The sequence below is a fragment of the Ovis canadensis genome, chromosome 11, assembly GCF_042477335.2.
Source record: "Ovis canadensis isolate MfBH-ARS-UI-01 breed Bighorn chromosome 11, ARS-UI_OviCan_v2, whole genome shotgun sequence".
NCBI classification, from domain to species: Eukaryota; Metazoa; Chordata; class Mammalia; order Artiodactyla; family Bovidae; genus Ovis; species Ovis canadensis.
This window is the reverse complement of record NC_091255.1, coordinates 54990678-55007940: the sequence shown is the minus strand read 5'-3', so window position 1 is coordinate 55007940 and position 17263 is coordinate 54990678. Positions and strand designations below refer to the sequence as shown.

The following is a 17263-nucleotide window of genomic DNA, read 5'->3' as shown; positions in this document are numbered from 1 at the left end:
AGACCTTCCTTAGATTGTATGGCAATATAGGATGCTTCCACTCAACTTTTTCTTCCTTTCTCTCTTTTGGTGTCACATTTGCACTACAGTCTGAGAGTTCTAGGCTTTTTAGGTTACCTCCCTATTTCTCTTACACAGGCTTTCCCTCTAATAATGTCCATGAATGTTTAATTCTGCCTTGGTTTTTGCTTTCTTGGGGGGCCTATACTAACACATCAAAAGGACAATGACAATAAATGGATATTATATCCCTCTTGTCAATTAGCAAACTATATATGGCTTATCCTAACAATTCTATCAATATGTACAACCTATCATCTTTCCTTTGGAAAGTTACCAGGGTCTTTTCTAAAGATCCATTTCACTTTTTATTACAGATTTTGGTATCTCAAAATAAGAGAAATGAAGTGTATAGTGGAAAATACATAAGAAAATACTCCTGGACATAAAAACATTAGATAGAAGTTAAATGACAGAATTATCATACAGTTAATTAAGGTCTGAAGAAAATGCAATTACTATAAAAATTAGGATGTTAGGTTTATACTAACTTCTCCCTCACCTGTAACAGCTTTGACTCCATCCATCACCTTAGCCAGATCAATTTTTCCATCAGCTACAAGGAAAAGGGCCAATTGAGACATGTAATCAATGTCAAGAGCGCAGAAGAACATAGAAAGGATGGATACTGATGGGAAATTTCAGATAAATTCCACTGATAACAAAATCTTACCCAGACTTTTATTAAATCTCTGAATTTCAAGGGTTTTGCTGATCTATTTTTTAGAATTAATTTATTTTAATTGGAGGCTAATTACTTTACAATATTGTAGTGGTTTTTGCCATACATCGACATGAATCAGCCTAGATATGCTATCTATGTTGGTCATAACTTTCTTTTCAAGGAGTAAGCATCTTTTAATTTCATAGCAGCATTATTTACAATAGCCAAGATATGAAAGCAATCTGTTTCCATCAACAGATGAATGGATAAAGAAGATGTAGTGTGCAGTGATTAGTCATTTTGATATCATATACCTTAATATGATGCTACAAGAATAACACTCGATCTTTGCGGTATTATTTTTGAAAATTTATATTCCCTGGTCTAATTTTGAGAAAACATCAACTTTAAAATGAGGGATTTTCTACAAAATATATGACCAGTACTTTTCAAAACTGTCAAAGTCATGAAAAACAAAGATTAAAAATTTGTCAGATTGAAGAGGATGAAGAAGACACGATGACTAAATGTAACATAGGACTTCAGCAGATAAAAGACATTAACGGAAAAACTAGGGATCCCTGAATAAAATCAGTAGTCTAATTTTAAAAAAAGAAGATATGTTGTGTATGTGTATGTATATACACACATATATATACATACATAACACACACAATGGAATATTGATCAACCATAAAAAAAAATGAAGATCTTCCATTTGGAATAATATGGATGGATGGGATGGTATTATGCTTAGTGAAGTCAGAGTAAGACAGACAAATACTGTATGTTTTTACTTAAATGCAGTATCTAAAATATATAACAAACACATTAATACAACAGAAACAGATTCACAGATATAAAGAACAAAGCAGTAGCAGTGGGGAGGGGTAGGAGGGCAGGACAAGAGAGAGGAAGGGGACTAAGAGACACAAACTATTAGGTGTAAAATAACAAAGCTATAAAAATATAATGTACATCACAGGGATTATAGCCAATATTTTATAATAAATTTAAATGGAATATAATCTATCAAAATGTTGAATCATTATGCTGTATATCTTAAACTAACATAATATTGTGAATCAACTATACTTTGATAAAAAACCCCATTGGGATTTTATATCTTATATAAAGATACAGGTGTATAACATAGAAATACATACATACAAAAAATATAAATGTGTATATATCATTTTAGAATAATTGATATCTTTATTTCAGTAAATCTTGAGAAATTTTTCCATCTCAGAGCAGTGGTTTATAATCCATTATCTTCCATCATTGAGGGGATATCCTCAGTGAAAAGAAAAGAAGGAAGGTGATCCAGTTTAATATCTTTGTCAGTTGGTTCTCTGGCTAATGATAAGGAAGAGTCTTTATGCTTGAAATGCCCTTAGCAGTATATCTCTGGCTAAGAATTATTTGTAGCAAATAGCACCCATGAGCTGTAAGGCATGGTTCCCTGAATAATGTCACAAAGACTATACAGCTTTCTGGAGATTCTTCATAATTTAAATGCTCCTACTGTGTGAGGTGATTTATAGAGACTTCATTTATTCTCAACCAGAATAGCATGTCCAACATGGGAAGGAAGAAACTATGGAGTTGCCCTTGACATTTCAGACCTCTATTTTTTTTTTTAATAATGATTTTATCCTAGACATCATTTGGTGAAGCTTGACACTAGGTAAGATCTCTGATTTATGTCAGTCTGATTTAACAATCTGAACCTGGGTGTTAGTTTACCATTCAAGAACACGAATTAACTTTCTATGTTCTTTAATAAGATTTTACTCTATAAAGATCCTATTTCTTGTAAAATGCATTCTTAGATAGTTCATGGGTTTTGTTGAAGTTATAAATCAAGTACTTTTCCTATTTGATCATTGTAAGCTTCGGGAAAGCCACTGAGGTTTGCATATTTATCTTGTATTTAGTTACCTGAACCCAAATGGCTTATCTAAGGCTCAATAGGGCTTCCCAGATGGCGCTAGTGGTAAAGAAGCCGCCTGCCAAAGCAGGAGACATAAGAGACATGGGTTCGATCTCTGGGTCGGGAAGATCTCCTGGATGAGGAAATGGAAACCCCCTTCAGTATCTTTGCCTAGAGAATCTCAAGGACAGAGGAGCCCAGCAGGCTACAGTCCATGGAGTTGCAAAGAGTTGGACACGCCTGAAGCGACTTCGCATGTATAAGACTCAGTTATTATAATAGATTTCTTTTGTGTTCTGTGTTTCTTAGAGACACAATCATATCATCTGAAACTAAAGGTAATATTGCCTCTTTCTCAGTATTATTTCATCGCATTTCCTCACTGAAGTAGCTAGAATCCTTAAAACAGTGCTGAATGGCAGTAACAATAGCTGGCATTTGTAGCTTTTTTTTCCCCTAAGTTTAGGGTACCTCAAGATTTAAAAATTTTATGTTATTTTCATTACCAACTAAATCAAGTTTTAGAAATTCTCAGCTGTAAGACATGGAGAAAACTCCTTTTGGAGACTGACAATGCTATTTACTATTCATACCATCAACAGGTAGATTTTCATTTAGCTGTTCAAATTCTTTTTCAGTGAGTTTGATATCCATTTTTTCTAGAAGTGGTCTTAAGTTGCTGATGTCAACTTTTCCTCCTTAAGAAAGACAGAAAAGTAACATGAAAGCCACTGAATGATCTAAAACATGAAAAACACATTTGTCTTTAAATGTCTTTCATGAGTATGTATAAGTATTATAATAAAAAAGACAACAAAAAATAAAATTTGCATACTTGTATTGTTATTGCCATTTCTGATAAGAAGACTATAGCTTACATTTGACTTTTCCAAGAGTATAGAGAAAGTCAATAGGTACAATGAACATGGAACACATTTTCTTAAAATCTATACTGGTGGCAAGTCTACATAGAGAAGATGTTCTCAAGAAGGTTATTGTGCTGAATGGTAACTGGACCTGGAGAATCCTCATCTATTACTCCCAGTAGTCCTAATTAACTAGTAAATTTATTTATTTTTTTGGATCAGACTCCAAAATTGGCTGTTGTTGTTGCCGAACAACTTTTCTAAATTCAGTGGTGAGGTTAATCCTCCACTTCAATTTTTCTTTGCAAAATTACATACCAATTATTTACCTGGGAGCAATATTAGAAAAATTCCATGTATGGTATTTCCTATGAAGATAATAGTATACACATCATTTCTGTATAAAATGAAAATACACTGAAAGAAGCAAAAATAATGAATAAAAATATAAAGAAGGACAAAGGATTCAAAATCTTATGCAAAGACTGAAGATATCAGACAAAAGAATCAATACATTACAGTTCTTACTTCTGAAAGATGTCACACCCTCTAGTGTTCTATTTTTATGCACCTTTCCATCACCTGTTAAAAAAGGGGGTTTGGATTATGATACAGGGAAATCGATAATGGAATTCACAAAAATTGAATTTATTTCTTATATTTAAGAATAATAATAATTTGTCCTAAAATATTTTTATCTGTTTTACCTTGAAGTAGTAACAACATTAAGAAATACTAAAATCTTTAAAAATACAAAACTATTCACACTTTGTCCCACAAAGCCATTTTTTTGTAGAATTCTACCATGCTGAATCGGAGAAGGCAATGGCACCCTGCTCCAGTACTCTTGCCTGGAAAATCCCATGGACAGAGGAGCCTGGTAGGCTGCAGTCCATGGGGTTGCTAAGAGTCGGACACGACTGAGCGACTTCTCTTTCACTTTTCACTTTCATGCATTAGAGAAGGAAATGGCAACCCACTCCAGTGTTCTTGCCTGGAGAATCCCAGGGACAGAGGAGCCTGGTAGGAGGCCATCTATGGGGTCGCACAGAGTCAGACACGACTGAAGCGACTTAGCAGCAGCAGCAACCATGCTGAATATACATGATCAAGTTCTTTAAAAAAGTGTTTCATGCCCATTTATACATGCATGTTGATATCCATTGTCAAAAGTCCATTTTCATATTAGGTTGTCTTTTATTTTAAAAAAGATCTTTAAAAAGTTCTTAATTATCTCTTTGTTATACTTGTTGTGAATAATTTCCAAGGTTGGTATTTGCTTTTTATCTCATGCAGAAGTATTAAATCTTGTCAATTTATTATTTCTGGATGTTGAGTGTTACTATTTCTGCAGTTGATTCAGGAAAAAAGAATGTATGTTCATGTGTGTATTTATTGGAGAGAGAGGGGTATGGATAGAGAAAGAGAGAAAGTATGAATAAATGATAAAGCTAATGGGCAAACTGTAAACAAATTGTGAACCTGGGTAAAGGGTAGGAGGGAGTTTTTTGTACTCTTCTTAAAACTTTTCTAAAAATCTAATATTATGTTCAAATAAAGTTAAAATACTAGAGGCCAAAAAATCCAACCATCTAAAAACATTAAAATTATTTTGGAAGCAACATTTGGGTCAAAGAAAAAAAATGAAACTGTAAGCTAATTAACAATAATGATAATAAGAACGATGTATCTGATCCCATGAAATAAGGCTAAAGCAACAAAAATGAAAATAGTCAACCATTCAACTACAAGAATAATAGAGAATGAAAATGATCTAAAGACAGAAAAAGGAACTGACAAAAATTATAGCAGAAATTAATACATTAAACAAATAGTAAACAACAAATAAGTCTAAGAATTGGGTTGTTTGTGGGGTAGGAAACAATAACACAGATTAATTGCCAGGAAGTATAACTGAGAAAAAGATAAAGCATAAATACAGCAAATCAGACTGAGATTGATCAGTATCAATCTTAATCTTCTAATTGCTCTGTGACTATGTAAGAGAATTATATGCATGTATATGTATATTATGTGTGTACATATATATATATTTTATATATATATTTTTAAGATAATGCACACTAAATACAGTGTGCATTAATTAGATGATTAAGATTGATACTGAATGAGACTAGGGAAATAATTATCAATATAGGGGAAATTTTAAAAAGTTTTATGAGGACATTTTGCCATGCTCTTTGTTTTGAAGCTGGAGAGTATTACACTTCATGAAGTAAGTCGCACAGAATGATAAATATTGTATGTTTTTACTTATCATGGAATCTAAAAAATAAGACAAGTGAATGAATAAAATCATTGCTTATCTTATCATGGCAGTTTTCATTGGAATTTCAGTGATTCTTACACCAAAATCTACATGATACTGTCAGAGTCAGAAAGTGACAAAAACAGTACAAAGGATTCTCATATAGTCTTTACCCAGATTTTTCAAATGTTAACATTTAACTATATTTATTTTATCATCCTTTCTGTAGGTGCATATTATTTTTTTCTGAATATTTGCAAATGAATTTGCAGGTACAATGCCCTTAACCACTAAATACTTTAGTGTGTATTATCTTAAAAAAATATATAATGCGTATATATACATATACACACATATAATTCTCTTACATAGTCACAGCACAATTAGAAGATTAAGATTGATACAGCACACCTAACTAATCTACAGAGTTTACTCAAATTTTACTAGTTGTTCCATTAATGTCATATATAGCAACTAAGAATCAATTTCTCATGTTTCTTTATTCCTTAATCTTGGACAATTCCTCATTCTTTTTCCATCATGATTTTCACATTTTTGATGTGTACAAGCCATTTATTTTGTACAACAGCCCTCAATCTGGGTGGCAAACTTCTAGAAATAATCCAGAATTTAAATTTTAAATCCTTACGCATTAAATTCTAAAGCTTTATAACTTCCCTCCCAGGCTTACAAGGTCTAGTTGTTCAAAGGAAGGTTTCAGCAGCAATTTTTAGGCTTACCACTAACTGGCAGTGCTTTCATCAGCTTTGCATGTTCTGTTTCTGGAAGTTCAATTCCCGTATCACTCACCACACTTGCCATGTTATTGATATTGATATTTTCACCTTTAAAAAGTTAGAAATAATTATACTTATTAATAATGATTCCAAATTTGAGGTTGAAGAGCAAAAAGCACAATGAAGTCCCCATCTATTATAGTCTTGGGGGAAATCAGAACTCTTGTTTCTTCAATACTAACAGATAAAGGTTCCTTTTAAATTCTGAGAAAAAATAAGTTTATTTCTATTACTGTTCAGTTAATCCACCTAGATAGCTTATTAGGTAAGATTCAAAATAATCTTATAAGAACTTTGTTAATAATGCAATTGTTGACTACAGTGCCATTTATTGTGCCTGCCTAGAATTTCATATGGGAAATGTTTTATTAGGAAGGAAATCTCTACAGTGTAGGATTTCTTATATAGATTTAGTCCTGTAGGTATATTTTATATTGCTTTATTTTTGCTTTCTTTTTTCCAAACTTAAACTTATGCAACAAGATAAAACTTTCCATTGGATCTAGTGGCAGGGTAGCAGGAAAACATAATAGAAAAATAAAAATTATTGTCAAACCCTAGGATGCTCAGTTTATTAGTAATTTACCACTAACCTGTGAAGGCTTTCACTTCATCCATTACCTTTTTCATATCAACTTTCCCATCAACTGCAAGAAAACACACGTTACATCTATCTATCTGTACATACACACACACACACACACACACACACACACACACACACAACACAAAAGATGAGAAAGCGAACAAAAAAATTTAGTACTTATCACTTGCTACAAAATTTTATTTCTCCCTTATAAAATAAGAAAAATATTTTACATTTCACATATATAATGATATTAACAATGTGACATTGACATTTTTGCTTTAAGATATTAAAACTTTCAGCATAAAAGAATTATATGCAAAGGAAGCCCAATTTACTTTAGCTGCTTTTAAGCATTTAGATATTGGAAAATTCTCCATTATTTAGTTAGGTTACTGGGTCAAAATTAAAAGGTGGTGTATACCATATTTCACTGTTTCATGTTTGGAAATTTTCTACTCATATAAAATTGACACATACTCATTATTTATTCACTATTATAATTAAGCCAAAAATAATTCATTGACATTGAATTACATATGCAAGTTATAAATGACTTAATACCTACACAATTGTTAATTATAACCTTTGTATATAATAGATATTCAATGATCTACTTCATTAGTTTTTAAAAGGACATTCAAATAGAAACATTAGCGAGACAAAATAAGTTCACTAAATCAGAATCTCAATTATATTAAGTATTGAGAAAGAGGAAAACAGTGAAACATTCTTGTGCTTTTATTTTCCAAATATTTACCTGTTGACTAATAGCAAAAATTAAAATTTGAATTATATATTACACTATTGAGAAAATACAACGATTAAATATAATACAAAATCTGGGCATTCTGAGCTTAAAATAAAGGTCTTCAAAGCATACAAACATATGGAGGCTAAACAACACGCTTCTGAATAACCAAAAAATGACAGAAGAAATCAAAAAAGAAATCAAAATATGCATAGAAATGAATGAAAATGAAAACATAACAACCCAAACCCTATGGGATTCAGTAAAACAGTGCTAAGGGGGAAGGTTCATAGGAATACAAGCTTACCTCAAGAAACAAGAGAAAAATCAAATCAATAACGTAATTTTACACCTAAAGCAACTAGAAAAAGAAGAAATGAAGAACTCCAGGGATAGTAGAATGAAAGAAATCATAAAAATTAGGGCAGAAATAAATGAAAAAGAAACAAAAGGAGACTATAGCAAAAATCAACAAAAGCTAAAAGCTGGTTCTTTGAGGAGATAAATAAAATAGACAAATGATTAGCCAGACTCATCAAGAAACAAAGGGAGAAGAATCAAATCAATAAAATTAGAAATGAAAGTGGAGAAATCACAACAGACAACACAGAAATACAAAGGATCATAAGAGACTAATATCAGCAATTATATGCCAATAAAATGGACAACTTGGAAAAAATGGACAAATTCTTAGAAAAGTATTACCTTCCAAAACTGAAACAGGAAGAAATAGATAATCTTAACAGACCCATCACCAGCATGGAAATAGAAATTGTAATAAAAAAATCTTCCAACAAACAAAAGTCCAGGACCAGATGGCTTCACAGGTGAATTCTACCAAAAAATCAGAGATGAGCTAACACCTATCCTACTCCAACTCTTCCAGAAAATTGCAGAGGAAGGTAAACTTCCAAACTCATTCCATGAGGCCACCATCACCCTAATACCAAAACCAGACAAAGATGCCATAAAAAAAAAGAAAACTACAGGTCAATATCACTGATGAACATAGATGCAAAAATCCTTAACAAAATTCTACCAAACAGAATCCAATGACATATTATAAAGATCATATATCATGACCAAGTGGGCTTTATCCCAGGGATGCAAGGATTCTTCAGTATTCACAAATCAATCAATGTGATGCACCACATTAACAAACTGAAAGATAAAAACTATATGATTATCTCAATAGATGCAGAGAAAGCCTTTGACAAAATTCTTCATCCATTTATGATAAAAACCTTCCAGAAAGCAGGCATAGAAGGAACATACCTCAACATAATAAAAGCCATATATGATAAACCCACAGAAAACATTATCCTCAGTGGTGAAAAATTGAAAGCATTTCCCCTAAAGTCAGGAACAAGACAAGGGTGTCCACTCTCACCACCACTATTAAACATAGTTTTGGAAGTTTTAGCCACAGCAATCAGAGAAGAAGAAGAAATAAAAGGAATCCAGATTGGAAAAGAAGAAGTAAAACTCTCACTGTTTGCAGATGACATGATCCTCTAATAGAAAACCCTAAAGACAGCACCAGAAAATTACTAGAGCTAATCAATGAATATAGTAAAGTTGCAGGATATAAAATTAACACACAGAAATCCCTTGCATTACTATATACTAACAATGAGAAAACAGAAAGAGAAATTAAGGAAACAATTCCATTCACCATTGCAATGAAAAGACTAAAATACTTAGGAATAAATCTACCTAAAGAAACAAGAGACCTATATATCCAGTTCAGTTCAGTTAGTCACTCAGTCATGTCCAACTCTTTGTGACCCCATGAATCGCAGCACGCCAGGCCTCCCTGTACATCACCAACTCCCAGAGTTCACTCAGAGTCACATTCATCGAGTCGGTGATGCCATCCAGCCATCTCATCCTCTGTCATCCCCTTCTCCTCCTGCCCCCAATCCCTCCCAGCATCAGAGTCTTTTCCAATGAGTCAACTCTTCGCATCAGGTGGCCAAAGAACTGGAGTTTCAGCTTTAGCATCATTCCTTCCAAAGAAATCCCAGGGTTGATCTCCTTCAGAATGGACTGGTTGGATCTCCTTGCAGTCCAAGGGACTCTCAAGAGTCTTCTCCAACACCACAGTTCAAAAGCATCAATTCTTCGGTGCTCAGCCTTCTTCACAGTCCAACTCTCACATCCATACATGACCCCAGGAAAAATCATAGCCTTGAATAGATGGACCTTAGTTGGCAAAGTCCTATATATAGAAAACTATAAAACAATGATGAAAGAAATCAAAGATGACACAAATAGATGGAGAAATATACCATGTTCATGGATCAGAAGAAACAATATAGTGAAAATGAGTATACTAGCCAAAGCAATCTATAGATTCAATGCAATCCCTATCAAGCTACCAATGGTATTTTTCAGAAAACTAGAACAAATAATTTCACAATTTGTATGGAAATACAAAAAACCTGAAATAGCCAAAGCAATCTTGAGAAATCAACCTGCCTGACTTCAGACTATACTACAAAGCTACAGTCATCAAGACAGTACAGTACTGGCACAAAGACAGAAATACAGATCAATGGAACAAAATAGAAAGCCCAGAAATAAATCCATGCACCTATGGACACCTTGTCTTTGACAAAGGAGGCAAGAATATACAATGGAGAAAAGACAATCTCTTTAACAAGTAGTGCTGGAAAAACTGGTCAACCACTTGAAAAAGAATGAAACTAGAACACTTTTCAACACCATCAGTTCAGTTCAGTTCAGTTCAGTTCAGTCACTCAGTCATGTCCGACTCTTTGTGACCCCATGAACCACAGCACACCAGGCCTCCCTGTCCATCACCAACTCCCGGAGTCCACCTAAACCCATGTCCATTGAGTTGGTGATGCCATCCAACCATCTCATCTTCTGTTGTCCCCGTCCCCTCTGCCCTCAATCTTTCCCAGCATCAGGGTCTTTTCAAATGAGTCAGCTCTTCTCATCAGGTGGCCAAATTATTGGCATTTCAACTTCAACATCAGTCCCTCCAATGAACACCCAGGACTGATCTCCTTTAGGATGGACTGGTTGGATCTCCTTGTAATCCAAGGGACTCTCAAGAGTCTTCTCCAACACCACAGTTCAGAAGCATCAATTCTTCGGCACTCAGCTTTCTTTATAGTCCAATTCTCACATCCATACACGACTACTGGAAAAACCATAGCCTTGACTAGACAGACCTTTGTTGGTAAAGTAATGGCTCTGCTTTTGAATATGCTGTCCAGGTTGGTCATAACTTTCCTTCCAAGGAGTAAGCATCTTTCAATTTCATGGCTGCAATCACCATCTGCAGTGATTTTGGAGCCCAGAAAAATAAAGTCTGACACTGTTTCCACTGTTTCCCCATCTGTTTGCCATGAAGTGATGGGACCAGATGCCATGATCTTCGTTTTCTGAATGTTGAGCTTTAAGCCAACTTTTTCACTCTCCTCTTTCACTTTCATCAAGAGGCTCTTTAGTTCTTCTTCACTTTCTGCCATAAGGGTGGTGTCATCTGCATATCTGAGGTTATTGATATTTCTCCTGGCAATCTTGATTCCAGCTTATGCTTCCTCCAGTCCAGCACTTCTCATGATGTACTCTGCATATAAGTTCCACACACAAAAATAAACTCAAATTGGGTTAAAGATCTAAATGTAAGACCAGAAACCATAAACCTCCTAGAGGAAAACATAGGCAAAATACTCTCTGACATAAATCACAGCAGGATCCTCTATGACCCACTTCCCAGAGTAATGGAAATAAAAGCAAAAATAAACAAATGGGACCTAATTAAACTTAAGAACTTTTGCACAACGAAGGAAACGACAAGCAAGGTGAAAAGACAGCCTTCAGAATGGGAGAAAATAATAGCAAACAAAGCAACTGACAAGGAAATTATCTCAAAAATATACAAGCTGCTCATGCAACTCAATTCCAGAAAAATAAATGACCCAATCAAAAAATGGGCCAAAGAACTAAACAAACATTCTCCAAAGAAGACATACAGATGGCTAACAAACACATGAAAAGATGCTCAAGATCACTCATTATCAGAAAAATGCAAATCAAAACCATAATGAGGTACCATCTCACGACGATCAGAATGGCTGCTATCAAAATGTCTACAAACAGTAAATGCTGGAGAGGGTCGTGGGGAAAAAGGGAATCCTCTCACACTGTTGGTGAGAATGCAGACCAGTACAGCCACTATGGAGAGCAGTGTGGAGATTCCTTAAAAAACTGGAACTAGAACTGCCTTATGACCCAGCAATCCCACTGCTGAGCATACATACCAAGGAAATCAGAATTGAAAGAGATACATGTACCTCAACATTCACTGCAGCACTGTTTACAATAGCTAGGACATGGAAGCAACCTAGATGCCCATGGGCAGACGAATGGATAAGAAAGTTGTGGTACATATACACAATGGAATATTACTCAGCTATTAAAAAGAATGCATTTGAATCAGTTCTAATGAGGTGGATGAAACTGGAGCCTATTATACAGAGTGAAGTAAGCCAGAAAGAAAAACACCAATCCAGTATAGTAACACATATATATGGAATTTAGAAAGATGGTAAAGATAACTGTATATATGAGATAGCAAAAGAGACAGAGATGTAAAGAACAGACTTTTGGACTCTGTGGGAGAAGGCGAGGGTGAGATGATTTTAGAGAATAGCACTGAAACATGTATATTACCATATGTGAAACAGATCACCAGTCCAAGTTTGATGCATGATAAAGGGCACTCAGCCGGTGCACTGGGACAACCCTGAGGGATAGGATGGGGAGGGAGTTGGGAGGGGGGTTCAGGATGGAGGACACATGTACACCCATGGCTGATTCATGTCAATGCATGGCAAAAACCACTACAATACTGTAATAGCCTCCAATTAAAATAAATAAATTTTTAATTTTAAAAAATAAGAACTTATCTCTGAAAAATGTAAAGTAAGAAATGACAAATTCCTACCAAATGGCATCTGATTAAGACGGGGAAAAATGGATTTGTCCAGTGGTGAGATATTTCTTGGCCTTACTGGAATCTTCTAAAGTTCACATATTCTAGATCTTGTCCTTCTAGGAGGGAATTGCTCTGTGAATAGTTACACTTCAACCTTACTTAACATTTCTTTAAAAATCTGAGCTTGTTTCCAGGTTTCCAAGAGGGAACTGAAGTTCAACATCAGCTCCTGGATAATGGAGTCTGGCAACATCATACAGGAATCTTTATAGCCTTCTAAAGGAGGAAGAACATGTTCACTGGGTGGCCCAAATTATAGACAACTTTGCTCTGTGATGAGACTCTCTAAGGGGACAAAAAAGTGACACCATCTTTGTGTTTCTATTTTAAATAGCTGGGGGAAGATATCTCTGAAAATTTGATGCAATTTAGGGTGAAATTTTAATCATTATGCTCAGTAGGCTTTCTTCGTTTCTCCCTTATTTTTTTTCAATTTTACTCTTTTAATTTTGTTATGTCCCATTGTCACAAGCCTTGACCTCTGAAACCTCTCCCCACTTTTTCTCTTTTTTCCTGTCTCCCTAATGGTCCTTCAGTAATCCTGTTGACATTCTCAGCAATGTGTAGACATCATCATGCAAAAGAAAACATTAATATAAATTAATGTAAAAGTCAAGAGAAAATGTTTGTTCTTACTTCCATGTTGGGTTTTCAAAGTTTTTCTAAGCAGCTTGACGTCAAGTAAGCATTTTGAAGAGGTCTATAATCTCACAAGCTTTCAGAGGTGCTTGATAATAATAGAAATGATTATAACAATAATGTTTATCATAGTAATAAGTGACTTTATTGGACACATTATGTATAATACCAGGCACTGGTTTAATCTAATCCTCACAAAATTCTATTAAGGATGTGTTATTAATGTACTCCTTTCATATATGAAGAAAATGAGACAGAAGAACATTAAGATGCCATAACTTTAAACCTTAAGAGTTAGAATTCAAACCCAGTCAGTCTGGTTCTAGCGTCTGTGCCTTTAACCACTATGCCATTTCAACTCTGTTCACCATTTGTTGCTCACCATCAGTTTGCAGGCTCTGAGTCAGATCTTTAAGTTCCTTTTCTTTGAGATTCATCCCCATGTTTTCCAGAACAGTGTCCAGTTTACTGACATCAATTTTCCCTCCTTAAAAAGAGACAGGGATGAGCGCAAAATATAGTAATTAAAAAATGTGACAAAACTAGACAATCCAGTCAATTCTTCTGTTCAATTAAGGGGTGGTGGTTGTTACTGCTGATTAAATTTTCAGACTGGTTAGCTTCACTGTTGATCAAATTTTATGAATAAAAGAAATCTTTTATTTTTTTATGGTACAGATTCAGATTTTGATTTTCCAAGCCCTGCCACAGTTTGGGAAATTTTAAACGAATATGGATTTTTCTTGGAAAAAAAAACAACAACAAAATTAAATGATATCTACTTACCTAAGGTATATAAAATAGGCAAATTCATACAGATAGAAAGTAGAGTAGTGGTTACTCAGGGCAGAGGAAAGGGTTCTTAATGGGCTTTTTGAAAGCATTTCTGTTTGGGGTGATGAAAAGTTTCTGGATATGGATGGTGGTAATGGTTGCAGAAGGTTGTATACTTAATGTTACTGAAATAGAAATTTTATCTTATGTGTATTATACTACAACAAAAAAATGGTAAATTACAGAGCACTCATCTGCTTTTTTCATTATGACTCTCCTATCTCTAAGAGTCTTTATACCTTCCAGTAATCTATTCTGCTAGATTTTCCCATCAGCTGTAAAAAAACACATAATTCAGGAAAAAGAGAAATCAGTCACCAAGATGGCTTTAAAATCATTTTAGAATTAAATTATGGCTTTAAAATTGTTCCATATTATCAAATTATAACAACATTACAAACTAAAAACAAACTTTGAAAGTCTGATCATCTGGGGACTTTACTGGTGGTCCAGTGGTTAAGATTCCATGCTTCCAAAGTAGGGAACATGGGTTTAATTCCTGATCAAAAGTCCCACATGCCATGTGGTACAACCCTCCCCTCCCCAAACAAAAGTGATCATATTCTCTTTGAATTGTAAAGCCAGTATTATCATTATTATTCTACCATGCCAAAACATTCAGTCTTTTAATCCCTCCTTTTACTTTTCTCATTTGGATTTCTGGAGAAGAGAATGGCCAACTGCTTCAGCATACTTGCCTTGAGAAACCCACAAACAGTATGAAAAGGCCAAAAGATATGACACTGAAAGATGAGCGCCCCAGGCTGGTAGTTGTCCAATATGCTCCAGGGGAAGAGCAGAAAAATCGCTCCAGAAACAATGAAGAGGTTGAGCCAAAGCAGAAATGATGCCCAGAAACGATGTCTGATGAAAGTAAAGTCTGATGCTGTCAAGAACAATATTGCATAGAAACCTGGAATGTCAGGTCCCTTAATCAAGGCATATTGGATTGGTCAAACAAGAGATGGCAAGAGTGAACACTACATTTTAGGAATCAGTGAACTACAACGGACCGGAGTGGGTGAATTTAATTCAGATGAACATTATATCTACTACTGTGGGCAAGAATCCTTTAGAAGAAATGGAGTAGCCTTCATGGTCAACAAAAGAGTTTGAAACACAGTACTTGGGTGCAATCTCAAAAACAACAAAATGATCTTGGTTTGTTTCCAAGGCCAACTATTCAACATCACAGTAATCTAAGTCTATGCCCCAACCTCTAATGCCAAAGAAGCTGAAATTGAATGGTTCCATGAAGATATTTAAGACCTTCTAGAACTAACTCCAAAAAAAGATGACCTTTTCATCATAGGGGACTGGCATGTAAAAAATAGGAAGTCAAGAGATACCTGGAGTAACAGGCAAGTTTGGCCTTGGAGTACAAAATGAAATAGGACAAAGGCCAACCAATTTTTGTCAAGAGAACACACTGGTCATAGCAAACACCCTCTTCCAACAATATAAGAGAAGACTCTAGACATGGACGTCACCAGATGGTCAATACTGAAATCAGATTGATTATATTTTTTGTAGCCAAAAATGGAGATGCTTTATACAGTCAGTAAAAATAGGACTGGGATCTGACTGTGGCTCAGATCATGAACTTCTTACTGCAAAATACAGACTTAAATTGAAGAAAGTAAGGAAAACCACTAGGCCACTCAGGCATGACTTAATCAAATCCCTTATGATTATACAGTGGAAGTGACAACTAGATTCAAAGGATTAAATCTAATAGACAGAGTGCCTGAAGAACTATGGACAGAGGTTTGTATGTATAGGAGACAGTGCCCAAAATTATCCCCAAGGAAAAAGAAATGAAAGAAAGCAAAATGGTTGTCTGAGGAGCCCTTACAAATGGCTGAGAAAAGAAGAAAAGTGAAAGGCAAAGAAAGGGAAAGATATATTAATCTGAATGCAGAGTTCCAAAGAATAACAAGGAGAGATAAGAAAGCCTTCCTCAGTGATTAATGCAAAGAAATAGAGAGAAACAAAAGAATGGGAAAGACTAGATATCTCTTCAAGAAAACTGGAGATATCAAGAGAACATTTCATGCAATGAGGGGGATGATAAAGGACAAAACAGTAAGGACCTAATAAAAGCAAAAGAGATTAAGAAGAGGTGGCAAGAATACACAAAAGAACTACACAAGAAAGATCTTAATAATCCGGATCAACATGATTGTGTGGTCACTCAACTAGAGCCAGATATCCTGGAGTGTGAAGTCAAGTGGGCCTTAGGAAGCATCACTATGAACAAAGCTAGTGGAGGTGATAGAATTCCAGTTGAGCTATTTCAAATCCTAAAAGATGATGCTGTTAAAGTGCTGCTCTCAATATGCCAGCTAATTTAGAAAACTCAGTAGTGGCCACAGACCTGGAAAAGGTCAGTTTCATTCCAGTCGCAAGGAAAGGTAATGCCAAAGAATGTTCAAACTACCGTACAATTACACTCATCTCACATGCTAGCAAAGTAATGCTCAAAATTCTCCATGTCAGGTTTCACTAGTACATGAACCAAGAACTTCCAGATGTTCAAGCTGGTTTTAGAAAAGGCAGAGGAACCAGAGATAAATTGCCAACAATTGTTGGATCATAGAAAAAGCAAGAGAATTCCAGAAAAACATCTACTCCTGATTCATTGACTACACTAAGGCCTTTGACTGTGTGGATCACACGAACTGTGGAAAATTCTTAAACAGATGGGAATACCACACCACTTTATCTGCCTCCTGAGCAACCTGTATGCAGATCAAGAAGCAACAGTTAGAACCAGACATGGAACAACTGACTGGTTCCAAATTGGGAAAGGAGTACGTCAAGGCT

At 34.9% G+C, this 17263-nt stretch overlaps 1 protein-coding gene across 1 annotated transcript in view; it reads right to left on the bottom strand.

Annotated features, from left to right (window-relative positions):
* Positions 1-17263, bottom strand: part of EFCAB3 (EF-hand calcium binding domain 3) — a 493997-nt gene that overhangs the window by 266477 nt on the left and 210257 nt on the right. The window contains exons 36-41 of the mRNA XM_069541641.1: positions 13986-14090; positions 7186-7239; positions 6536-6640; positions 4055-4108; positions 3254-3358; positions 563-616 (exon numbers count right to left, since the gene is read on the bottom strand). Coding sequence (XP_069397742.1) covers positions 563-616; positions 3254-3358; positions 4055-4108; positions 6536-6640; positions 7186-7239; positions 13986-14090 — 477 coding nt within the window. The remainder of the gene's footprint in view (positions 1-562; positions 617-3253; positions 3359-4054; positions 4109-6535; positions 6641-7185; positions 7240-13985; positions 14091-17263) is intronic.